Genomic DNA, 26,918 nt, shown 5'->3' with positions numbered 1-26,918 from the left:
GACTTTGGAGTCAGATTCTCCACCTTTCTCAAGTTGGGGCACAGAAAGAAAATGGTCTTTGTATAGTATGCTGGGGTGGGTGGCAGGACTAACCTGAGGAGCCTGTGCACCTTGAATTACTGGTGTGCCAGGATATCCATCACACAGCCTCAAGGTGGTAAACACTGGGATTATACTTCCCGTTTCTTAGTTGGGAAATACAGGAGCTAACATATTTGAAAGTGCCAGCACAATGTGGATACACAGTAAGAGCCAGTAGAGATCTGCCTGCTTCCTTCATATCCCCCCCCCACCCCGCAACAAGTCACAACTTACACAATGCAGGGGCTCACATATCTTTTGAGCAAACGACTAAGATGGATGGACATCACTGTAATACAATAGGGGATGATTTGGGGTCAGAGGATCTTGTAGACCAGACAGCAGCATTAGACGGCTGGGCAGAGGAAAGGAGGAGGACAGGAGGTTATCGGGCTTCCTAACTCTCTCTGCATTCAAATAGTGACAAGTGCCTTTTGCTATTGGAAATCATTTGCTGTGAGGCCTTTGGTAGAGAGTAGGCTGCAGGTGTTAGGGAAAAGTCTAGCGCCTTCTTAGTTGAAAGGGAATAGCTGAGGTGATTATTTAAAGAAATGTTCTTTGTTTTGCATTAGATTTACCTCTGTTCTGTTTAACCTTTATCTTCACATTATTCTTTTCCTGCAGAAAAAAAAATCTGTTTACAATCTTCCTAGGCTCGGGGCATTCATTATTTCCCACTTCAGATTTGGGAATACACATCTTTACATTTAAAACTGCAAACACCGTCACACCAAACAGCATATGTTTGGCGTAACAAAGGCAAACGCGACCGCATCTGAAATTCACTAACAGGTAGAAAAAACAGTGAAGGAATGTGAAAAATGTTAAACCCAGACGGTAATCTATACCGCCTTTCTCTTTTAATTTTCCTCAGCTTCCTCTTTTTCTCTTTTGATTCATCTTGACTTTGCTCTTCCTTTGTGCTTAAATCTTTTTTGGGGGGGGAGCGTGGGGTCTCATCCAAAAAAAAAGGGCAAAGAAACTCCAAAGAGGCAAATGGGCAGGGAGGAAAAGCAACAAGTCACTCTGCTTTCTGCCTAGATCCTGCGGGGAGTCCAGTTGGCAAGTGAATCCCCATTCCAACGGCGTAACCTTCCCCAGCGCCAGTCACCCCCAAAGCACTTCCCAACTCGGTTGGGCAACCTCCCTCCACTTCTCCTCCTCTCACAGCTGTCGGGAAATCCTGGAGCAGCCCTTACCCAGGAGCCACCTGTTTTCTAAATAGCCGAGGTTGGAGCTTTGTTTTAAAGAGAAAGAAACAAAACTCGACGCTTCAGGGGCTGGGCCGCAGAGCACAGCTTGGCGGATTTCCGCTGCGGGCCGAGGCACGGCCGCTCCACCGGCTGGCTCTCCAGAGACCAACCCCGAGAAGCTGCGCACTGCTTGTTTGCTGGAAAACAGTGAATTGGGTCCGTCGGCCTCACCTTAGGGGTACCTGTGCGTCGGAGAAGGGAGGCCGCTCTGCAGCCTGAGGGCGGTTTTCCAGGCGAAGTCGCGGCGCTGGAGACGCGCAGAGGCGTCGGGTTTCGCGCGGCGCCGCTCTCGCCCGGCGCGGGGACGCTGTGCGCCCCCCTCCCCGCCCCCGCTGCAGGCTGTGGCTTCCCCCGCCGCTCCAGGTCGGTTTTTCCCGGCGGCTCCAGTGTGACTTCCAAACTCCCGGGCTCTGGGCACACCTCGGAATTTGCCCCCGCCTCCCGCCTGCTCCCCTCGGGCCCCAGGAAGTCGCGAGCGCCCCAGGGGTCGCCCGAGGAGTGGGCTTGGGACCGCGGGCAGCGCAGCCTGCAGGGGGGCGCCGCCGGCAGCGATGAAGCCATCTTGGCTGCAGTGTCGCAAAGTCACCGGCGCCGGGGGACTCGGGGGGTCCCTGCCCGCGTCCTCTCCCGCCCGGGGAGCCGGCCCGGCCCGCAGGGCGTACGTGGCCCCCGGCCAACGGGGCGCTCTCGGGGGCCGGGGCTGCCGGGCGCTGTCCTCGGGCGGCTGCGAGTACAAGACCCACTTCGCGGCCTCGGTGGCCGACCCCGAGAGGTTCTGGGGCAAAGCCGCGGAGCAGATCAGCTGGTACAAGCCCTGGACCAAAACGCTGGAGAACAGACATTCGCCTTCCACCAGTTGGTAAGTGACGCCTTCGCCCACCCCCCTCTCTCTTGGGTGCCAAGGCTTGGCGTCCCCTGCACCGGAACCTGGAGTTCTTTTGGGAAAGACAGTGCGACTGGAGATATGCTCAGACCTTTTAATTTGTGTTTAATTTCAATTTCGTAGTCAGCTCTTTTGCCTTGTCCTGAAGGATTAGGTTACCTATTGTGATTCCCGCTTCCTATAGACCAGAAATTTACCTGTATGGCAGGGCTCTGCTTAGTTGAGCAAGAGCCAGCCTCCAGGGACAGCACAGTCTAGTATGGGAAGCAGCCACGGGGAAACAAGTGCAAGAAGAGGGATAAACTAGGGGAGTGTTACTAAGTATCCACACACTCGGAGGAAGAACGACTTCAATAAGATTACACCTAAGTAGGGTTTGGAAGGGTGGATATGTCTTCTCAAAGTCCACAAGGTCCTAATTATTAAAGTCCACGAGGTGGAACACAGGTTGAAATTTGACTGTTGATATGGTTGCAACTAATTGTGTTGGCTGGAGAGGTGGGAAAGGGGGCTGGTGAGTCAGGGGTTGGTTTGGGAAGGGATTTAGGTATCATGCCAAGTAGCTCGGATTAGGTCCACAGCCCTGTCCTGTATATGAAGCTGCAGTACCTGGTACCCAGAAAGAATTTGCATACAGGTAGGTGGTGCTAGAAATCATGGTAGGAATGAAGTTTTTTGTTTTCCTCCCAGAGTTGCAGTTATAAGTAGTTATAAACATTGTTTTTATATTGTAACAAACAGAGATACATTTGTAGAATAAATCTCAAACTTGCCAGAGTATTAAGGGTGAGTCACACAGTCAGAACTCAAGAGTTGTGGCTGTTCTTTGGGCCATGGGCCTTAAGAGTGTGGTTGCTTTCATCAGCAAGCCATTAGGGAGAGATGTTTCCTGTAAAAGTTTGCAAAACACTGCAGTGGGATTTCCCACTACCATTTCCAAGTTCCCAGCAGTGAGATGGGGGAATGACATGGTCAGGTTTGACAAATGCCTTCTTTTTTTTTTAACATCTTTATTGGAGTATAATTGCTTTACAGTGGTGTGTTAAGTTTCTGCTTTATAACAAAGTGAATCAGCTATACATATACATATATCCCCATATCTCCTCCCTCTTGTGTCTCCCTCCCACCCACCCTATCCCACCCCTTTAGGTGGTCACAAAGCTCCCAGTTGATCTCCCTGTGCTATGCGGCTGCTTCCCACTAGCTATCTATTTTACATTTGGTGGTATAGGTAAGTCCATGCCGCTCTCTCACTTCGTCCCAGCTTACCCTTCCCCCTCCCCGTGTCCTCAAGTCCATTCTCTAGTAGGTCTGTGTCTTTATTCCTGTCCTGCCCCTAGGTTCTTCAGAACCATTTTGTTTTTTTTTTTAGATTCCATATATATGTGTTAGCATACGGTATTTGTTTTTCTCTTTCTGACTTACTTCACTCTGTATGACAGACTCTAGGTCCATGCACCTCACTACAAATAACTCAATTTCATTTCTTTTTATGGCTGAGTAATATTCCATTGTATATATGTGCCACATCTTCTTTATCCATTCTTCTGTTCATGGACACTTAGGTTGCTTCCATGTCCAGGCTATTGTAAATAGAGCTGCAATGAACATTGTGGTACATGACTCTTTTTGAATTATGGTTTTCTCAGGGTATATGCCCAGTAGTGGGATTGCTGGGTCACCTGGTAGTTCTGTTTTTAGTTTTTTAAGGAACCTCCATACTGTTCTCCATAGTGGCTGTATCAATTTACATACCCACCGACAGTGCAAGAGGGTTCCCTTTTCTCCACACCCTCTCCAGCATTTATTGTTTGTAGATTTTTTGATGATGGTGACAGATGCCTTCTTGTTGAAAGTAGGAACCTGAAATGGCGAAAGACATCTTGACCAGAGACTGTTCTCTGTCACCACCATGCTCTGTCTTCTTTCGATTATTTGGAGCTGTTTAGGTGGTTTTATCTTTAGAATGGGAGCATATTTCCCCATCCAGTCAATTTTTTTAGTAGTGTTTCAGAGGATTTTTCAGATCCTCTCTTATGTGCTGGACAGTGGCCCAAGCACTTGGTATGCATGCGGCAAAGCAGTAGGGGTAGGAGTCATGATGGTCAACAGCGTGGTATCTGGTGCTGGAATTTTGAGTTTGAGTTCTGGCCCTTACAGTTACTGGCTGTGTGTTCATAGGCAAGTTGCTTAATGTCTCTGTGCTTCAGTTTTCTCGTATATAAATGTAGAACTAGTAAGAAGATTAATTTATTAAAGGGTTAAGACCAAGTCTTAATGAAATAGACCCTATAAATGTTAAAGGAAGAATAGTTGTGTTTGTACTTTCATACCACAATTATTTAAGAACAGGAAATCCTAGTGTTTCTCAGATCAGAACACAGAATTATTGTCTCGCCTAAGAATGTGTTCTCAAAAAGTTCTGTGTACATATATATGTCATAAAGTATGGAACTGAGATTATTTACGTGAGCATCCTTTGCATAAAACTGTGTGCAGAGAACCCAATTAAGAAGTCACTGGGATATTCCAAGTAAAAACCAATGAGGGCCAGACCTAAGGCAATGGTCAGACCATTGCCAATGGTGGCAATGGAAAGGAAAGGACAGGTTTCTAGAGGATTAGTTGAAGTTGGTGAGGGCTCAAGGGAGTGCAGAGAATGTGGAAATCAAAGTGTCCATCAGATAGACCTTTAAAATCTGGAGATTTTCTCTCTGATGTTTTTTTCTCTTTTTAATTTCTAGTTGCTTGCCTAAATTAAAAAAAAATTGTACGCAGGCTTCCCTGGTGGTGCACTGGTTAGGAGTCCGCCTGCCAATGAGGGGGACATGGGTTTGGGCCCTGGTCCGGGGGGATACCACATGCCACGAAGCAGCTGGGCCCCGTGTGCCACAGCTACTGAGCCTGTGCTGTAGAGAGCCCGCGAGCCACAGCTACTGAGCCCGTGCGCTGCAACTGCTGGGGTCCGCGCGCCTGGAGCCTGTGTTCCACGATGGGAGAGGCCACAGCAGTGAGAAGCCCACACACAGCAGCACAGAGTGGTCCCCCTCTTGCTGCAACTAGAGAAAGCCCGCGTGCAGTGACAAAGACCCAACACAGCCCAAAATAAAAACAAATAAATTAATTAATTAAAAAAAATTTGTATGCATAAAATGTTCCTTTTTTTTTTTTTGCGGTACGTGGGCCTCTCACCGTTGTGGCCTCCCGCTGTGGAGCAGAGGCTCCAGATGCGCAGGCTCAGCAGCCATGTCTTACGGGCCCAGCCGCTCCGCGGCATGTGGGATCCTCCCGGACCAGGGCACGAACCCGTGTCCCCTGCATCGGCAGGCAGACTCTCAACCACTGCACCACCAGGGAAGCCCAAAAATGTTCCTTTCTTAATGAGGATTTTTGTCAAAGGGTCCTTGTAGGTATTTTCAAAAATTCAGTACATTGTAGATCACTGACATTTGACAATGTTGTATCTGAATTCTTTGTCTTTGTACTCTTGGAATCACATGGCTATACCTGTTTTATAGCAGCCCAACAGATCAAAGTGAATAACAGATAAGTCTTTGAGTCTGTATTTATTTTAGCAGTGTGATTCCATCTTACTAAGGAGTTTGGTTGGCAGAGCAGAGTTGGGGAGGCAAGTAGACACAGCAGACCATACATCTAATCTGAAACTTCATTCAATATGTGGTTTCAATCTGAATCCTATTTGCAGATATTTCTCATTGGTTAACATTTTTCTGCAAAGGTAAACTCAAGGGCAGGACAAATGTCATTTTTTTTTTTTTAAATTTATGTCCGTAGATTCTAGGACAGAACAGACATATGAGTTTGAAAAGTGATAGTCAGATAACAGATTACATAGATCTGATGATTTTTGATTCTGTATGTCTTGGGAGGTGGTAAGTGGATACAGGCACAATTTGATGTGAAGGTGCTTTGCTTCTTTTTGAAGCTGGGATGGGGGAAGGGAGATGTTGACTGCCAAGTTCTTAAGTAAAATGAGGAGGGGTTGCTACAGCTAATTGTTCTCTTCTAGTTGGAGCTGACATAGGTGTAGTCAAGACCTCTGATGCCCTTTGGCTTCCAAGAGGCAAGAGGGATTCTCTTTCCTCATTATAAGCTTGTCTGTTCATTTTTCATGAAAGTAAACTCCCCTCCGAATCTACAGGCCTACCAAAAGCCCCAATGCATAAATAGTAATGCATATTAGCTTTCATAACGGCGTACACTACCCAATAGTAGTTTACGAATGCAGTAGTGTGAGCATGGAATAGAAATCTTTAAGGGTGATATACTAGGGACTTTCTATTGTAGGCAATAGCCCTGTAAAATACATTTCTGGGACTGTAATCGCTGAGATCTTTGAAAGACAAATTACATGTACGTGCTTTAGGAACATGTGAAGAACCACCTTTCCTCACAGTTTGTTGGTTAATTCACATTGTTGACACCTAGCTTTGCGGGGACTAAATATTATAGAGACTTCAGTAGAGAACTGCAATATAAGGTGAAGCAATTAGAACTCCTAGTAATTTCTCTAATCCTGGAACAACAGAATGGATGTTTTGGTTATTTTCTCCTGATGAATTAGACATCCTGCTGCCTTTCCTGAAAATGAAATCCAGCTGCCACTCTGAAAAATTAGGCAATTCACTTTTGTGTGCATTGTGGTTAACTCTTCAGTCTGCGTCATCCCTTATCCCTTTCTTTGGAAGCATTGCAATTCTATTTTTTTTAAACAACATTTTCTATTTATTTAAACAACATTCAATGATCGGACTCTCACATACTGTTTGGTTTAGAATTTAATATGCATTAACAGTGACTATAACCTGAAAAGGAAAAGTCTCTGACTAAATGCAGATTATTAGAAAATGATTTCTGCTTGGTTAACATCTCTATGATGGAAGTTGTTTAGGTTAACATGCAAGATCTCAGTTTCTTACTAGCTATGAGATAAAGGTTGTTTAATCCCTCTAGGTCTTAAAATGGCTCATAAGTGATAAAGACACCAATCATTCACTCACTGTGTGTATAGCACAGAGAAAATGATGAAAGAGATAGTGGAGAAACTCACTACACAGCGGTAGGGGAGACATACATTAAATTATTACAAACCTATTTATTTAGAGTTGCAGTAGATGCTATGAAATAATAGGGGGATTTAAAATAATCTTTTCTGGAAGGATCATGGTAGGAGTCTTGAAGAAATGATGGTTAAACTGAGATCACAATGAGTAGAGATTAGAATCAGAAGGAGAGAGGAACATTGCAGACAAAGAAAACAGCACGTGCGAAGTCCGTGAGGTGTGAAGTAGCTCAGTAAATTCTAGAAACTGAAAGAAGGCTAATGAGGCAGGGAAATTATCAAGAAATAATAGAAGAAGAAGAGAGCCATATTGTAAATGGTCTGGTGAGTCTCGTTAAGCATTTAAAAATTTCCTGGCACAAAACACATGTCACATAGTAGATGATCAAAACTTGAATTTACTACTCTTCTTTCTGCACTGGAACAAGAAATGTTTGTGTTCAACCCCAGGTCCGCCGCTTGCTTTGGACAGGCTTCATTATCCTTATTGAGTAAGAATAAAATAAGAATGATGATAGTATCAATTTCTTAGGATTATAGTGGTGGTGGGGAGCATGTAAAACGTCTAGGACTGTGCCTGACACACAGTACTAGGTACTAATGTCTTTGGAATATATAAGCTAATATGGTCCAGGAAGTTTTCAGGGAAATGATAGCATTTAAATTCAATCTTAAAGTAGGACTTAGAAAGAAAAACACTTCTGTGTGCAGAACAAACATGACAGAGGGATAGCGGTGAGAAAGAACCAAATACGCTTGTAGGATAGAATGAACGGTAGACCAGTTGGCTTCTCGTGGTTATTTTGAGTTACTGGTACTCGAATTCAGAAGGTAGTTTCAGGATGGTTTTGGAAGGCTTGGAATAGAAGCTAAGGCATTTGCCTTCACTTCTTAGGCTGTAAGTCACAACCTGATTGTAATCCTGCAGATAGGTTTTGTGTGACCCAGGTGCTTTTTGTTTGTTTGCTTTTTAAAGTAGTTGTCAGTATTTAAACATTGGAAGATTTCATCTAAAATCTAAATTTCCTTTAATGATTCAGTTTTTGGGGGCTTCTCTTAAAAAAACAAAAAAAGCAGAATATCTGTCAGCGGTGAGTCAGCATTCCTGCATTGCAACACTTGGCCGGAACTGAGTGACTGCTGTTCCAAGCTATTTAGACATAGTGACTTCCTGGCAGTGGGGTGTAGGGAAGTAAAGAAGTTATGGTAAACGTGACAGATTGACTCAGATATCCAAGTGGAGGAATTGATTGTGAAATTAAAGATAATGAGTTGAAAACTTGGCGAGGACTTGTAGAATTATAGATTTGACTGAAATTTGTAAAGAGGTGAGAGCTGAAGCTTGGTGAATGCCAAGTGGGGAGAGAGAGAGAGAGCAATTTAGAGGGAGAAAGAGGAGAGGGAGAGAGAGAGAAAGAAAAAAAAAATACTAAAAACTGAACTTGGAAGACAAGTGGAAGGGGAAAAAAAAAACCTATGAGAGTGAATGAGACTTGTTCAAAGAAGTAGGAGAAGGAACAGCAGGATGTTTTTGTGCCATGGAGTAAGAGGGAGAGAAGAGATAAAAATAGGGCAAATCAATAGCGGTAAAGGGCTCCAGAGATGTTTTGAGGCTATTGAGGATTGAAAGATAGCAGTTTTGATTCAAGGATCCTCAGTGACTTTTTTTTTTTTTTTTTTTTTTTGTGGTACGCGGGCCTCTCACCGTTGTGGCCTCTCCCGTTGCGGAGCACAGGCTCCGGATGCGCAGGCTCGCGGCCATGGCTCACGGGCCCAGCTGCTCCGCGGCATGTGGGATCCTCCCGGACCGGGGCACAAACCCGCGTCCCCTGCATCGGCAGACGGACTCCCAACCACTGCACCACCAGGGAAGCCCTCCTCAGTGACTTTTAATAATGCGATGTCAATGGAGAGATGAAAGCCAAAGCCAGAATCCTGCATTACAGGGTGAACTGATGGTAGGGAAAAAGAGTCCATGGAGATGTTTGACAGTGACAGGAAGGGGAGACAAGATGATAGCATGTGGAGGTGTCTGGGTTACCAGAAAAATAGTTTCCTCACTATCTTTACTTTCCCCTCCTCCCCCTTTAGGGGAATCCTTTGTTTAACGGCAGAAGTGAAGAAACCTGTGAAATAGGAATCAAGGAAATTTTGCTTATTTTGAAACCTGTTCCCCATCAACAGGACTCCGTGTTTTTACAAGTTGAACTTTGTGTGGTTTCTTTTTTTTTTTTTCTTTAGATACCACAAGTTCATGGAAGAAACAAAATGGAAAAGTCTAAAAGACGGAGTAAAAAGCTACTCAGCAGATCTATATGTTCTTGTTGTATATTGCAGAGATTCTAGTGAGCTAGATATCTAAGCATTTGATTGTAAGTTTGACAGAGAAGATAAGGAGACAGTTAAAAAAGGTGAAAGAACTAAGATTTGTTGATTTGTTAAATTATTCTGGGGTTTCAGACATCATGTCAATAAGTGGTTCAGAGGGAAGGAAGTTCTTTATCTTGTACTTGCAACTTTTCTGAGTTTGACATTCTTTCAAAAGAAAACAAATAAGGAAATATAATGCGGATTTTATATAACCAGAAAGTAATTTAATTCCTCTACTGAATTTTGATTCTTTGGCAAACAATTAGTCAGCCACATTAAGCTGTTTCAGAAATTTAATCTCTCTCTCTCTCTTTCTTTCTTTCCTGTAAAACTTCCTTCGTATTTATCAGGTATTATTAAAATTATACTTAATTCTGGTTTGAAGGTGAGAGTTTTACCTAGAGATGAAAAATGTGTCCCCTTTTGACAAACTCTAAATGAAATGTATTTATTCATAATATTGTGCACAGTACAGGTATATTTAATATTTAAATTATCATTTTTTATAAATAAAAAATATTTTATGAAGGTATCTGGTCAGCATGAAAAATGGCCTGTTAGAAATACTGTCCCTCAGATAACCTCACAAAGACCAATTTCAAAAGATCGGCCTTATTTTATATTCTAAAGGTCAGCGGCTTGGTGCTGTTCTGTGTGTAATTTTCTCTGTCATGCTGCTGAACGTTCAGGACAGAACAGAGTGAACAACTGGAATGCTATGATTACATAAGCAAGGATGGATTGCCTGACAAATGGCACAATCAATGAACAATGGAAATTCAATCAGCTGTGACCAAGTGTGGGAGAAAGTCCAAACTCTTATCACCTCCTGGAAGGTGGCTTACTTTTCCTTTGTTCATGCTATATACTGTTAGTTGAGGAAAAAAAATGCAGTGGTTGAAATTATTTGTTTCTCCTTCTCCTCCTCCTTCTTCTTTTCCTTTTCTTTCTTCTTCTTCTTTTTTTTTTTTTTTAAAGAATTTCTGCTTAAGCAGCAACTCCATGAGGGAGATCATTGCTTTCCATTGTGGTGTGACATTTGTGAGAGAAATGTGTGGGAGGCTAATGAATCTTTGTGATCATATATATGAGTGTAATATCTTCTTTAAATTACAGTTTTAGGAAGCACATCTGAATGTAGAAATTATTTAAACCATGTGGTTAGAGAACTTGTAAAAAGTATGAATTATATAAACTTTTGCTGATATTATGGCCAAATGAGGTAAGCGACAGTGCATAGAAAGGAGAAGTATTATTCTTATACTATCTAGGAAAATTGAAGTTTAAGAGTTTCCAGTATGAAATAGTCCAATTGAAAATCTCAGAATAGCTGAAAACAGGTTTTTCAAATACATTGTTTGGATAGCGTTTGATTTATAACTTGTAGGTAAGTAGTGAATTTTACTGATTTAACATATAAGTTGCTCTCAGTGGAAGAAACGCATCTGAAGTCTGTAGGTCTTTGATTTAAGAGATAACTCTGGACAATAGGAATACGTTCTTCTTAGGTTTTGATGTTAGAATAACAACATTTCCCAAGTATAATTTTTAAGATGTCTCCCAAGAGACATCAGTTAAGTAAAAGAAATTTGGGAAGATTAAGGGAAAAGAAAGAATACTCAGTATCTGCTGTAGACATGATCAATATAAATATTTGTGCAAAAAAAAATTAGTACAATAAAATGGTAAAAAAATTTAGTAGTCGAAGGGACATAAAATCATTATTATTGACTGTTTGCTAAAATAACCATAGGCAAATGCAACAGAGCTTAGAAAAATCTACTTTTGCACTAATCTCACTTTGCTTTCTCTCCACACTTTTTAAAAGTTTTCTTAGAGATTCATCAATTCTCAGTTGAGAATTTAGCGCTTTTCTAAACCACAAATGCCCTGACATTGCCTTCTTCCCAACTCTCCCTGCTTAATCAAGGCCGAATGAAGTTTGTCACTGTTACTAATGGGAATTTGTACGATAAGCCAGCGGTCCCCAACCTTCTGGCACCAGGGACCAGTTTTGTGGAAGACAGTCTTACCACGGACGGTGAGGGCTGTGGGGGGATGGTTCAGGCGGTAACGCAAGCAATGGGGAGCGGCGGGGAGCGGCAGATGAGGCTGAGCTCACTAGCCCACTGCTCACCTCCTGCTCTGTGGCCTGGTTCCCAACAGGCAGTGGACCGCTACTGGTCCTTGGCCTGGGGGTTAGGGACCCCTGCGATAAGCTATCTTGGTTGGTAGGAGAAAAAAACTATTGATGATTATTTTATTTTATTTTTTTTGGTGGTACGCGGACCTCTCACTGTTGTGGCCTCTCCCGTCGCGGAGCACAGGCTCCGGACGCGCAGGCTCAGCGGCCATTTCTCACGGGCCCAGGCGCTCCGCGGCATGTGGGATCCTCCCGGACCAGGGCACGAACCTGCATCCCCTGCATCGGCAGGTGGACTCTCAACCACTGCGCCACCAGGGAAGCCCCGAGGATCATTATTAGTGGAGAAAAACAAGCTGATCTGGGTTAAAACTTAGGCCCCACTCTTTGAACAATACATTGTCCCAAATAATTATAAAATGGGGACTGTGATGGGTATTATTGTTCAGCAATGTCTGTTCTCTACTTTTGAGCACACAGGAGGATTGGATTTCCCCACCCAGGCGTGGTTATGTGATTAGCTTTGGCTAATGCAACCAGACTGAGGCATGTCACTTCCTGGTGAAACATTTAGTGGCCATTGCTTCAATCCTTAGTCCCCTCTGGTCTGTCAGATCCATCGTGGAAGCACCTGTAGCCTGGATTGCTGAGCAAAAATGCATAGATAACAATGCTTCAGGGAGTCCATTTGAAGCCTGAGTAAAGTTGCATGAGTGAGAAGTAAACGTTTTTTCAAGTTGAGAGTTTGCCATTGTTACCGTGTGTAATCCAGCCTATCTTTGTTGATTGTGAAATCAACAATATATATATAATCTATAATAATAACTTCTAGGACTGTTAGAAGGGCTAAGTTTGCTCATGTACATGAATAGTGAGTGTCCAGCATACAGTGAGAACAGCTAAGCTTTATGGTATCCATGCTATGAGCCAGGTACAATACTAAGTACTTAAATTTATTTAAATGTTTGAATTTATTTAATATTTCTAACAACCCTGTGACGTAGGGTACTTTTTATTCTCGTTTAGTGGGTGTGGAAATGGAGATACAGAGAGTTTAAGAAACTTGCCTAAACATATAAAACTAGTAAATAGCAGATCTAGGATTTGAACCCAGGCAGTCTGAATTTAGTGTCTGTACTCTATCTAAATATATACTACATTATATTGTTTCTATAATAATTGTCTTAGTTAATTTTAGGGTTTTTTTTTTTTTCTTTTCTTACCCCTTCTCCACTGAAACCACTAAAAGTAATTTAAAAAATCTGGATCGGGCTTCCCTGGTGGCGCAGTGGTTGAGAGTCCACCTGCCGATGCAGGGGACATGGGATCGTGCCCTGGTTCGGGAAGATCCCACATGCCGTGGACTGGCTAGGCCCTGAGCCATGGCTGCTGAGCCTATGTGTCCGGAGCCTGTGCTCCGCAGTAGGAGAGGCCACAACAGTGAGAGGCCCGTGTAATGCAAAAAAAAAAAAAAAAAAAAATCTGGATCTACATGTCAGAAACATTTGGAAAATATCCCTATTATATCTGGAATAATAGATTGATGTTCTTTGAAAAAATAAGCTGTTTTTTTAATATAAAATATTTAAGATGTGTACAACAGTCCCAAAAGTGGTGGGAGAGGGGCTCTATATTAATTGTTACCTACTTTAGAAATGTTTCCTGGACAGTAGAAAACAATATTAAGCCCTTCTCTTAAAAATGCTGTGTTGGGCTTCCCTGGTGGCGCGGTGGTTGAGAGTCCGCCTGCCGATGCAGGAAGCGCGGGTTCGTGCCCCGGTCCGGGAAGATCCCGCGTGCCACGGAGCAGCTGGGCCCGTGAGCCATGGCCGCTGGGCCTGCGCGTCCGGAGCCTGTGCTCCGCGGCGGGAGGGGCCACAGCAGTGAGAGGCCTGCGTGCCGCAAAAAAAAAAAAAAAAAATGCTGTGTTGGTTTTCTGGCTTAAGGAAAATCTATAATGACCACATTACTCATTGCTTGTAGTATGCTTTAACATTATTTTTAAGAGAACATGGTAATAAGTAGCCTAATTAATTCATATAATTATGAATATTTGAAAATTTTCCTTTGCTCCAACTTCTCAGTAAAAGAAAATACTAGGACTTGTTGTATGTTTGTAATTATGGAAGTTGTTGATTTTGATTACTTTTTTAATGCATTCAAGTATAGTATTCTTTGCTGTTTTGCTTTCATTGCTTTTCATCTTGATCCTAGTGCAGGTGGACAGGCCTTGATAAATGGCGTATGTTAAGTGCAGAGATGAGTTTTTTTAGGAATCATATTGCATCTGTCTCTCCTGGTTCTAATATGAATATCTTATTTTTGAAATCCAGTACAAGGACCATGAGTTGTAGACTGTCTCACTTACCTGTGTTATACCATAGGTGTTGCAAAACTTTGGGGAACAAATGATCTAAAAATGTTAAATTTTCCTTTGAATGTTTAGGGTGTGAAACACAATAATATTTGGAGAGTCTGTAATAGATTGAGAAGGAAACACACATGTGATATTCTCTAGCTCATGACTGAGCTATTCATTCCTTTCTTTAAAACTGAGGCATGCCTATCAATAATGATAATAATAACAGTAATAACACCCATGGCAATACAACAGCCGTCACTAATTATGGAGCACTTGCTCTGGGTCAGATGCTATGCTAAGACTGTATGTATTTTTTGAATCCTTCTGACGCCTTGTGAGATAGGTTTAGTTATAATGCGTTTTTATGACTGTGTAAACTAAAGGACAGAGAGATTAAGTGACCTGTAATATAGCGGTAGACTTAATTTTTCACACCCATTGGGTCACATGGTAAAAGCCTAATATTGGTAATGAGTTGTGACTACACTCTTTAACTTCTGTCTGGCTGTCATATGACTGTACCTAGAAAGTACAAAGGAATGAAAACAATGTTAAAATTAAAAAAAAATTTTAATCAGAGATGCAACTTCCTTTCTCCCATTTGTCTCCTAGGTTTCTATGTGTCTTCCACTCTCCTCTCATTTTAGTGGAATGTAAATCTTCACTGTTTTCCCAGAGTCAACTTACACATGTCTTCTTGACAAATGGTTCTTTCCTAAAAAGCCCATCACCTTGAATCTTATTTCCCTTTAAGCTAGTTTGGCAAAGAATGCTCAATTCCCATCTCCATTTAGTCACTATACACCCACTATATAAGCTCATACTCCACTGATACTTTTCTCTTACCAGTAATTAAAAAAATCACAACTAGGTGATAGAAGGGCAGGGGTCAGATCTCAGTCACCTTTGTTGTTATCTCTGCAGTGGAATGCACATAACCTTGTATATATCCATCAAACTGATTTTAAAACTTCACCACATAGAGATTAACCTTCTTAATCCATCTTCTAAATCTAGGTTCTTATATAAATTACAGGTAGATATTACCTGAATCATCCATCCCACCAAGACCCAAAATGATCCATGAATCTTCTTTCTACCTAGGCATCAGAGGGTCTGAAATTTTCTTGTCTTCATGAGTCTAAGTTTTACTACGAGGCAGTTGGCTCCTTTTGCTTCTCTTCAACATATTGAGTCCTCAAGCCAAAGACACACATACTGCAAGGAGGGAAATACTTTACTTATATGGTACAGACCAAGTTCCCTTGTGAGTATGGACTGGGAAAGTTGTCTCGGCACATATCAGGTTCCAAGAATTTCAGATTTAAGAGTTGTATCAGTATCATGTTACCAGATTATCATTTTTTAGTCTTTTTTTTCTTTTTAGTAAATATCTTAACCAGATAAACCAAATTTTATTTAACAAAGAAAACCCACTGGTTAAAAGTAATAAAAGACAAATATTATATGATTTCACTTATATGTGGATTCTAAAAACCAAAACAAATAACAAAACAAAACAAAAACTAAGCTCATAGATGCAGAGAACAGACTGGTGGTTGCCAAAGGGGAGGGGGTTGGGGGTAGGTGAAATGAGTGAAGGTGGTCAAAAGGTACAGACCTCCAGTTGCAAGATAAATAAGTCCTGGAATGTAATGGACAGCGTGGTGACTACAGTTAATAACGCTGAATTGCATACTTGAAAGTTGCTAAGAGAGTAAATTTTAAAAGTCCTCATCATAAGAAAAGAAAAGAAATTTGTATACCGTGTACTCAAATATCGAATCATTATGTTATATACTGAAATTAATATAATATATATGGATTATACCTCCATTTAAAAAACAAAACGAAAGAAAGAAAAAAAGTGACAGCTATGAGATAACATAAAAATATTATTTCTCTAGGATACATTTATGGTATTGCCACAAATGATAAAAATGTTAATATTTACATTGTTGGGAATAAAAGCTGATCTTAATCTGATAAAAGCTTGAATTTTAGAAAAACGCAAAACTGATTTTATTATTATTTTAAAATGTTGAGTTCTGACTGCTCAAGATCTTCAACATATATCTACTCTAAACATCTCATTTCACCTGAATATTTCAAGAACTGTTTGAAATGTAATTTGTTGTTACAGCCTTAGATCTTACAGCCTAAGATCCAACTTAATGAAATTTCCTTTCCTTAGTTTAATTTATAAAAGGATTAATTTTAAAATTTATAATTAGAAAAAAAAATTTTTTAAACATCTTTATTGGGGTATAATTGCTTTACAATGGTGGGTTAGTTTCTGCTTTATAACAAAGTGAATCAGTTATACATATACATATGTTCCCATATCTCTTCCCTCTTGCGTCTCCCTCCCTCCCACCCTCCCTATCCCACCCCTCCAGGCAGTCACAAAGCACCGAGCTGATATCCCTGTGCCATGCGGCTGCTTCCCACTAGCTATCTACCTTACGTTTGTCAGTGTGTATATTTAATATTTCTTATTAAATATCTAGTTATTTCAAAGATTGTATTTGATGGAAATGATAATACTCAAATCAAAATCTTAAATCCTAAAAGATGATTTTACTCTGTACATGTGTACTTGTGTGAGTGTGTGTGCATGCACATATGTGAGTGTGTGTTGAAGTGTCACACAATACAAAATATATTATCACAGTAAGAATAGCACCAGTAATACTCCTTACCATAGTTTTTTTAACTTCTCAAGAGAATACGTTCTTAAAGAAGAATTTAGGGAAAGTTAGGTAACTAGCTCATGTTCACTTAGAATGCAGGTGGCAGATCTTGGATGAAAAACCAAATCTGTTAGACTTTAGAGTGTATCAGCTTCTCATTGTGTCATATTTCCTCTCCAGTTAATCCTGTTTTATCCTCATACTACTGGTGTTAACAGATTTAAAAGCAAGTCAGGTGTGCACACACAGACACACACACACACACACACACACACATTTGTTGACCTGTTAAAAGTGGAGTTTTTTGGCTCTAGAACTTATCCATTCCTAACTCAATTGTTCCTTCATTTATTCTCTCATTCTTTCTCTTGTTGACTCATCAAATGTTTGAATGCCTCCTACATGCCAGGCACTATTCCAGGTGCTGAATGAGAGTCTAGGTAGAGTATAACTTTGAGGTATGATTTCATACATCAAAGAAAAAAAGTGTTTTTGCTTGTAATGAGATAGCTTTCATTTTCCTGTTTAATAAAAGGAGAGTAATCATGAGTGATATCTAGTTATTATTTTCTGAAAATATGGGTAATAAGATTTGCTTTTATTTTACAATCTACTCTGAATTACCTTTGACTGTTGAGGTGTGAGTAACTAGAACACTCAGGCTTACATTTTGATGAACAGTGGTCATTTTGTAACCAATGAATCCTTTAATAGATAAAAGAGTCAACCAATTTTAATTTTATCCCTTTGTGCAACCTCTCATTTTCTGCTAGAGGGGCTAACACACAGGAAGGTGAAGAAAAGACAAGTAACAAAAAAGAGAATAAAGAGACATAATGGGCTTGGTTAGCACCAGCTGGATAATGAACTCTTGGATAATTGAGCAGGCTGCACTGTGTCCAAGTTTCAAATTATCGAAATGTGAGTGGAAAATGTTTTATCTATGATATGATATGTAGATAGTGGGAGAATTGGCAAGGATAGAGCAAAGATGTAGTTTGTGACCTTGTTCTTAGATTTTTTGATGATAAAACTAGGGAAAAAAGACAAAAAATGTGTCTACTTTTCTTTTTTTATTAGTTTTTATTGGAGTATAACTGCTTTACAGTGTTGTGTTAATTTCTACTGTACAGCAAAGTGAATCAGCTATACGTATACATATATCCCCTCTTTTTTGAATTTCCTTCCCATTTAGGTCACCACAGAGCACTGAGTAGAGTTCCCTGTGCTGTACAGTAGGTTACTTTTCTTAATGTTTTAACTTACACTCAGTGGTTTCTGGTTAGTTAAGTTGGATTTAGTTTCTGTCTATGTGTAAAGTTGTTTTGGTGAGAGTGAAGGTGGGAAATTGGAGGGGATATAATCTGGCTTAGGTAAAGGAGCAGCAGTTTTATAATCATAAAGCCTAGGTTTGAGATCTAAGTTTTGAATTACTTTTCATTGACATTTGTTATTCAAAAGTAATTCTGATTGAAATTTAGGTTTATGCTTTTCCCCCACAAAGGTGCAGTATTACTTTAAGTTTTAATTAGATGAACTCAGGAAAGCCAAAATAGGTGGAGTATCAATTATAGTTCAATATGTAAATAATTCTTAGTATATATCTTGGTATAGTCGGTATATTTCCCTTCAGTCTTTTATTTTCTTTTCAAATTTTTATTTTGGAATTATTGTAGACTCATAAGAAGTTGCAAAAATAGTAGAAAGAGGTCATTTGTACCCATCACTCAGCTTTCCCCAATGGTAACATCTTACATGACTATAGTACATTATCAAAACCAAAACTGACATTTGTACGATAGTTAGTTAGACTGCAAACCTTATTCAGATTCACCACCAGTTTTTGTACACACATATTTTTGTATGTGTATGTGTTGTGCCTTTTAAAAATCTATTATCTCTGTCTGTTTGTCAGTCTGTTTGACTCTTGGGTCTCTATTTTTGTTCTTACAGAAAAATAGAATTATACTGTTCATATTGTTTGATAACTCATTTTCCCACTTGGAATAAGTTGTGATGTTTCCATTCCTCTATTCTTCTATTTCATGATTTTTAGTGTATGCAGAATATTTAAACATATTGGGTGAATGTAAGATTATTTATTTCACAATCCCTTCCTGTTGATTTTTGGGTGGTTTCTCTTTACTTGCAGAAATACTTGCTTTTTTGGATGCAGCGTTCCAAAGATTTCTCTATCCCTGTGTCTGACTGTCCATCTGTCTCTCTCTGTTTCTTTCTTTCCTTCCTTCTTGCTGATGAATTCTTAGAAGATTTCTGGGTCAAAGAGAAATTATACACTTCCTGATGTATATTGTCAAAATATTTCTCCAAAAGTATTAAGAAATATTGTGAATAAGACTCCACAGTCTTTTTCCTTACGAAACATTTAGGAATAAATAAAGGTAATAATTTAGTGGACCCTGAACATTGTGCGTTGTAAACTCTTAACATTGTGTCACATTTGCTTCAGATCATTTTATTTTAAGCAATAAAACAAACAAAATTGATGCTCCCTGTGTATCTCCCTCAATTACATAGTCTTTGTAGAAACAATCTCAGAATAATTTACAAGGCTCAATGGGAAGAAAAAGTTCTTTTTAGACCTTCTAAAATGATTGATTGTATCCTTCCACTTTAATAAGAGCTTGTATAGGACATCTCTCTGTGGACATGAGCTAAGTGTGCAGGATGAGTTAATGAATGTGGTGTTTGCCTTCTAGGAGCATCAGCTGTAGAGGACAGTTTCATCAGAACATTGCAGCGTATCATTCTGCCTGAGTTATAGCCTTAAAGAGAGAGAAATGGATAGTTAAGATGAAGATGTAATATGAACACAGAAAAAATATGCAGTCCTAAAGTCCTAAGGTTTAGAGCACATTAGTTTCAATCCTTACCTATTTCTCCCCTTTCTTCCCATTCCTCCTTAACCAGAGCAAGATGACACTATGTCAACAAATTGGCTTTCTCCTGCCCTGCATGGTGCTGGGGCTGATCTCTCTTCTCCTTTCTCCCTCTCCCCCTTTCCTTTTTGTTCCTTCTTCATCACGTTGTCATGGCTATCATTAGGATTAAATGCTAAAAGGCATCTTCTCTCCCTTCCAACAAATATCGGTTCACATTGGAGAGTGTACCTCCTCTTCTGCCCCCTCCTGATTCCCTGGATGGTTCTGAGATTTCAGGGTTACCTGCTTAGGGTCCCCGTGGGCATCCTGGTCTCTGTCTGGTTTTCTAGGAACCTGCTCCGATTTGGAGTTTGGTTCCTTATGAGCTCATTATGACCTGTTTCTGAGTTGGTTGGTTGAGGACCACTGCTCCAAAGAGTGTTCTAAGTAGCTCTCTTGAACAGGGCTGACTGATGAAGTTTACTTTCCTTTAGAATGTACTTTTAAACATATATTTATTGGGGATTATATTTAAATTTTAATAAATTTATGCTTTGAAATTTAAACATCTCTATCTTCACTTTTACATTTGACCTTTAGTTTTAATTATAATTTTATCTTTTCCTCATTTGAATTAAGCTGAATCCTATTTCCTTTTGCTTCAATTCTTTGTTTTTCCTGCATTTCCTCTAGAATAAAAATAAAACAAGCAAGATAAAATTGTGTCCTCATCTTCTGCTTTGAATTTAGCTGCCAAGCATGACTCACAACCTGGGGATCTTTAGGATCATTCATTCATGCCTTCTCTCTCTGTTGACAGTGGATCCAGTTCAGATAACAGGTATTGATTTCTTGAAAGCCTTTCTTTTTATTCTTTTTCCTGTTGGCTGCATTTCTCACTGACAATTCACTCAGTTTTAATCCGAGATGATCTGGCAAAGGTGTAGATGCCTGGGCTGTCCTTTCATGCTGAGATGAGGGCAATCTGCGGCGAAAGTTAGTGGGATGGGTCCAGGTTCTGAGTGTACTCATGTGGAAAGTATCAGTAGGGCTAAAGAACAGATTTCTCTTTGCGTTATGTTTCTCTGTTAAAATATTGTCCTATAGAGAGATGTGCTTTCCAACTACTTTTACAAAAACAATATCCTAGTGGTTCAATTAACATGAGGTTATTATGCTGCCCCAAGTAAGCAGTTACCCAATTTGGAGGGTTTCCCGGAACAGTCAGTTCATACTGCCCAAGGCCAAGTACCTGTAATTTAGATGGGATGTCACAGTGTGAACAAAGCAATATGATGCTCTCTTAAAAATGCTTAAAGCCTTCTCTGTTTGTGTGCAATAGTAGTCTTTTGAGCGCGTCATTGTTTTTGCTGAGCAGTTACCTCATGAGACTCTTTTACTTATTTGTGTTAATGTGTCAGAAGAGTACTACTTCAATTCACATTCATTCACACTTGTAACATATATTTAAAAATAATTATTGAGGGACTTCCCTGGTGGCACAGTGGTTACGAATCCGCTGCCAGTGCAGGGGACACAGGTTCGAGCCGTGGTCCGGGAGGATCCCACGTGCTGCGGAGCAACTAAGCCCGCGAGCCACAACTACTGAGCCCGCATGCCACAACTACTGAAGCCCACGTGCCTAGGGCCCATGCTCTGCAACGAGAAGTCACCACAATGAGAAACCCATACACCACAACGAAGAGTAGCCCCTGCTCACTGCAACTAGAGAAAGCCCGCGTGCAGCAACGAAGACCCAACACAGCCAAAAATAAAATTAATTAATTAAAAAATGTTAAAAAAGATAAAAATAATTATTGAGAACTTGTTGTGTGCCATTAATGAGCTAGCACATGGTCTTTGCCCACAGGAAACAGTGTCTCGTGAGGATATAAGAATTACTCAAATTAGCACACAGACATGGAAAATTGGAAATTCATCATATTTTCCCCGGAGTGGGAAAGCACTGGGTTCCAGTGTGCCATGTGTTAGTTTGATAATTCTGGGAAGTTATTTGACCTCTCTAAGCCTCATTTCTTGTCTGTAAAATAGGAATAACACTGTCTTCCTGAAGGGGTAGTGCGTGGATTAAATGATTTACCAAACTCAGAACCTGGCACATTATTGGTAATTAACAAAATGTTATTCCCTCTCTTACTTCGAAATTATATATTTTTCTTTCTTATTTCAGGTGTCCCTTAAAGAGAACATAAACCTGATACACAGAGATGATGTGACCTCAGTTTTCTTTGATACACCCTTCTTCCTACTTCTAGCTCCTTTGATTTGTTTCTATACCTCCCCACATTTTTTTTTTTAACTTCTTGTTACTTTCTAGGCTAGTCAATAGATCCTCACTGATTCTGTTTCCTCATTTGCCTCCCAAGAGTGACCTGAAATCCCTTTCTGAAGAGGGCATTCCCCTTTAATGGCCTCCCCTTTCATAACGAGGTATTCAGGGCTTTTAAGGTAAGGTTTGCACTGCTCTTTCTTGCCTTAGCTCTTGTTATGCTCCCACCCCAAAACACACATCTCTTCTTTCAGTGGCACTGATGCACTTGGACTTCCAAAACAGAACCTGAACTTTGCCCTGTTTTTTACTTTCCCATTTGCCAATGCCATTAAAAAACAAACAGTATTTCCATTAGTTTTCAGTCCCTGTCCCCTCAGCTACCTTCATGTTTCACCCTTCTCTTTTAATAAAATTCAGTTGAAAGATTTGCACAAGATAAGAGGAGCTAGAACATTCCCCTTCTCTTTACATGCTAACTTCTTGGCCATGTTGTCTATTCTCCAGGTCCTCCTCTCCCTTGCACTCTTGCATCCACATCCACTGAAAGGTGGCCTCAGGCCTTGTCACTCTACCCAAATTACTCTCCCAAAGTTCATCCGTGCCTATTTGTTGCTTAATTCTATGGACTGATTTGAAGTCCTTACCTTGCTTGGTCTCTCTATAGTATTTAACTCTGGGGACCACATCTACCTCTTTGAAATTCCCCACAACTGTGTTGTTCAATATAGTAGTCAGTAAGCCATCTGTGGTTATTTAAATTTAAGTTTAATTTAATTAGAATTAAATAAAATTTAATTTACGTTAGCTAATGATGCTATTGAGTATTTGAAAGGTGGCTAGTGCAATTGAAGAACTAAATTTTAAATTTTATTTACTTTTAATTAGTTTGAATTTAAATTTAGCCAGCCACTTGTGGCTAGTGGCTACCCTGTTGAGCAGTGGAGATATGAAACACTTCCATCATCACAGAAATTTCTGTTGGACAGGGCTTCTCTGGAGCAAGGATTGGCAGAGTTTTTCTTTAAGGTGCAAAATGGTAAATATGTTTGGCTATGCAGGCCAGATAGCTTCCATTGCAACCACTCAGCTCTGCTGTTGTCAAGCAAAAGCAGCCACAGAGAATATATAAACAACTGAGTGTGGCTGTGTTTCAATAAAACTTTATTTACACAAACAGGTGGTGGTCCAGATTTGGCGTGAGGCTAGGGTTGCTGACCCTTCTAGAGTCCCGGTTTCTTTGATAGATACTTTTTGCATTCTCTTCCTGTTTTTACTCTAAAAATTTTCTTTTCATTCTTCTGTATTTCTCAGATCTCTCCCTCATTTCCATCTTTATCATCACACTTGATTATGGCAAAATATCTCTATCAGTCCTCTCTCCTCTTGTCCTGCTCCAGCTCATTGTACCCATTGCCACAAAAGTGTTCTTTCATAATTCATCTAAGCCAGATGCTCGTTTGTAGATGTATGTAGTGATAGTAATCACCTCATAGCATTACTGAAAGGAGTCAATGAAATGTGTATAAAATTGTGCTCATGGTGGGTGTAGAGTTCTCTCACATTAACTCATCCACACAGAATAGTGGTTGTGACTCAGAACCTGACAGCCTGACATCCAGTCCCAGCTTGTCACGCTCCAGTGTGGACCTCAGATAGGCCACTTAACTTCTCTATACCTCAGTTTCCTCATCTGTAAAATGAGGGTGATATTAGTATACACACAGAGTTGTTAAGAGAATTAAATGAATTAATTTGTATTAAATGCTCATAGTATTGTCTTGGTAAGTGCTATGTAGTTGGTTTTTATTTTATTTTCCTAGTTTCACAGATGAGGGAAGAAAGGCCTACACATGTTAATTTGCCTACAGTCATACAGCTAGTAAACAACATGTCTGAGATTTGAACTCTGGCCTTTTGACTTGAAAGCCCAAGCTGTTAACTACTGATGCATTCCTTACAACATCCAGCCCTCTCCTTACCACATATCTGCAGTTGGAATTAAACTCTTTTTTATTGCGCTTTCATCATACTTAGTTTGTACTTCTGTCAGGAAATTTGCCACGTTTTGCTTCTTCTTATAGTTATTGCAAATGAGTCTGCCTTTCAGAGTGGAGAACATGTACCCAGTTATATTTTTTCCCCTTCCTTCACAGTCTCAGTTCTAATCAACAACAAATTATTTACTGTTAAATTTGTTGAACAGAAAAATGTTTTAAAAGGATTATTGACAGTTAATACTGTGGATTATAATCTACCATAGTCTTCTTATAAAATAATGAATTATCAATTATAAAGATTATATGTTCATCACTATTTTAGTATATAGATTTAGTGTTTTAGTATACAAATAACCAAATGTATTCATCATCTTTGAATTGTTCTCAGTATGTTGGCTTCAGGTTTATTTAACTTTTGAAAAAGAGCTTGGAGTTTGTTTTCTTTTTCTGAAACTGTGATGAAATGAAGACCCACATAGGTCATCAAGGAAGGAAATTATAATCTGATCTGAAGGAAGTAAACTCATATCAGAAGGTATATTATAAGTTAGACTTTCCAGTTATTTAATAATGAAAATTTGCAGAGTACAGAGCAGCTGAGAATACAGAGAGGGTTACAACATTGTCACCACTAAATATGGTTGTGCTGGAGGAAGCTTTCAACAGTTATTTTACGCAAATCAAAATATGACAGTTTGTGAAAGAGTTTCATAGGCTACACTGTTGAAAGTATATTAAATCAATTTTATTCTTGGCAAAGGAGGCAGTGGTGGAATTGAGAGGAACATTTTAGACTTTACCAATTTAACTTTACATTGCTGGGTAATCAAATCCACAGAGTAAATGCTATCAATTTTCCCCTCTGACACGAGGATTATTTTTTTTTTGAGTGTCAGCGTTTTATTTCCTTTTGTAATGTTTGAAAACTGACAATAAATACATGCTTAAAAAAGAAAATGTAGCCCTGAACAGAGGGGAAGTTGATGGTTATAGGAATTGATGGGAACAAAAGAATCGTGTGAAAATTTGCCAGTAGCTTTTTCTGGTATCCAGAGATCAAGACCATGGCGCTTGTCAGGCTCCCTACCTCTTAAAAATCTTTCAGACATCCACCCACATTCACTGACTTAGCCCAATGTGTGGGCCAAGTACACACTCCAGTCTAACTCATTTGATGAAGAAAGCCAAAGTCAAATGCAGGGTAGGCTAGAATCAAATATTAGGAAAGACAGAGAAGACTTAGGGTCAGCTAAAGTGAAGAACAGAAGAAATACAACTCAAGGCAGATTTTTTCCAAAGAGCTGAGTCCAAGGTTTTATGCTAGATGTAAGGTAGCAGGGCTTGATGAGAAAAAGGCAAAGGAAAATAGAAAATTATATTCAGGACATCTAGAACGAATTTCAGAACCTTTCTTTTTTTCTGAGCCCCTTCTGAAGACCTTCAAGCCCCGCCTCTGTGAACTCAGACACTGATGATGATGGCTTATCTCTGACTCCTTTTCAAGGAATCTAACATTACTGTAGTGACTATAGAATTACACTAGCTGAGATTCCTCCTGTTTCGTTTGTCCTGGAATGCATCCCTTTGCCTTTTAAATTATGAAATACGACAATTTTAAAGCTTGTTTGAATTTGTGAGAATTTATGGATCTTAAGATTTTTGTGTCAGGATAGATTAAGTTATGCTGCAGGAATAACCAACACTCAAATCTCCCCGTTTTAAAATAGCCCAGGAGTATCTCACTTATACTACAGGTTTATCTTGGGTTACCCAAGAGATTTGTTCCATGTCATCCATCCTCACTCAAGGATATAAGCTAGTAGTGCAGTTGCCATTTGGAGTATCCTTGTGGCAGGGAGAAGGAGAAGTTGTCAGCATGCATTTGCTCTTGAAGACTCCTTGCATTACTTCTGTTGCCATTGCACGGGCCAGAGAAAGCCACGTGGCCACACCTCATTTCAAGTGGATATGAAAGTGCAGTCTTACACGTGCCTGGAATGAGGACAACCAAAATGATATGGACGGCAGGAACGATGACCACAGATTTATGACAGATCTCTCTGTGATTTGAAGATTCTGTCTAGCTATTTATTATTGACTGTTCAGCTGCTTGAAGTTAATACTAGTGAGAACAATAAAAAGAAGGAAGTTTTTATGGTCCAAATTTTAGTTCTTAAAACTGAGTTTAGATGTTATCATAAGTGTAAGAAATGCTTCTTTTTACCAGAAGAATATTCAAGAAGATGTTTTTATTAAATTAGAGTGTTTTTCATTAATGGTAGCTATACTGATTATAGAGTTGATGATTGAGTCACATCAGGAGACAAGCCATCTAGACTGTTAAAGCTTTTAATGTTATTTAAATATATTTAAATCATGTATTCAACATTTAAATACATGCTCATAAAAATTAAATAACAGAGAAAGTACGTGTCATATAAAAATATAGACCATCCCTTCTCCATACTGTCTCCCAACTTTCTCTTACCCGGAGTTTACTACTGTTAATATTTTCTTGTCCATTTTTCTAGACTCCTTCTTGTGCTTTTATGCAACAGAGGTGAACATGTAAGCAACTTGCTTTGGTTAAGTTAGAAGTACATTTTGGAGATAAGTATATGTATCCACTCCTAAATTGCTGAACTAATTTATTTGCTTACCAACTTTACTTGAGAATGCCAGTTTCTCTTTTCTTTCACCAACAGTGTGTATATGGTTTTTTTTTTTTTTTTATTTTTTTTTGTATATGTTTTTATACCAATCCAGTTTAGAAAAAAGGCATCTCATTATTGTTTTAATGTTCATTTTCCTGATGTTTGTAAGACTGAGCACTGTTTTTATGCTTATTGGCCATTATCATTTTTTTTCCTCTATGGGT

General features: G+C 39.8%; 1 protein-coding gene across 1 annotated transcript in view; it reads left to right on the top strand.

Annotated features, from left to right (window-relative positions):
• The first annotated feature begins 1,885 nt into the window (after positions 1-1,885).
• ACSS3 (acyl-CoA synthetase short chain family member 3) overlaps positions 1,886-26,918 on the top strand; it is a 145,258-nt gene continuing 120,225 nt past the window's right edge. The window contains exon 1 of the mRNA XM_065887727.1: positions 1,886-2,193. Within this exon, the coding sequence (XP_065743799.1) occupies positions 1,886-2,193 (308 nt within the window). The remainder of the gene's footprint in view (positions 2,194-26,918) is intronic.

This window comes from Phocoena phocoena, chromosome 11 (assembly GCF_963924675.1).
Source record: "Phocoena phocoena chromosome 11, mPhoPho1.1, whole genome shotgun sequence".
NCBI lineage: Eukaryota > Metazoa > Chordata > Mammalia > Artiodactyla > Phocoenidae > Phocoena > Phocoena phocoena.
This window is presented reverse-complemented; position numbering and strand designations above follow the sequence as displayed.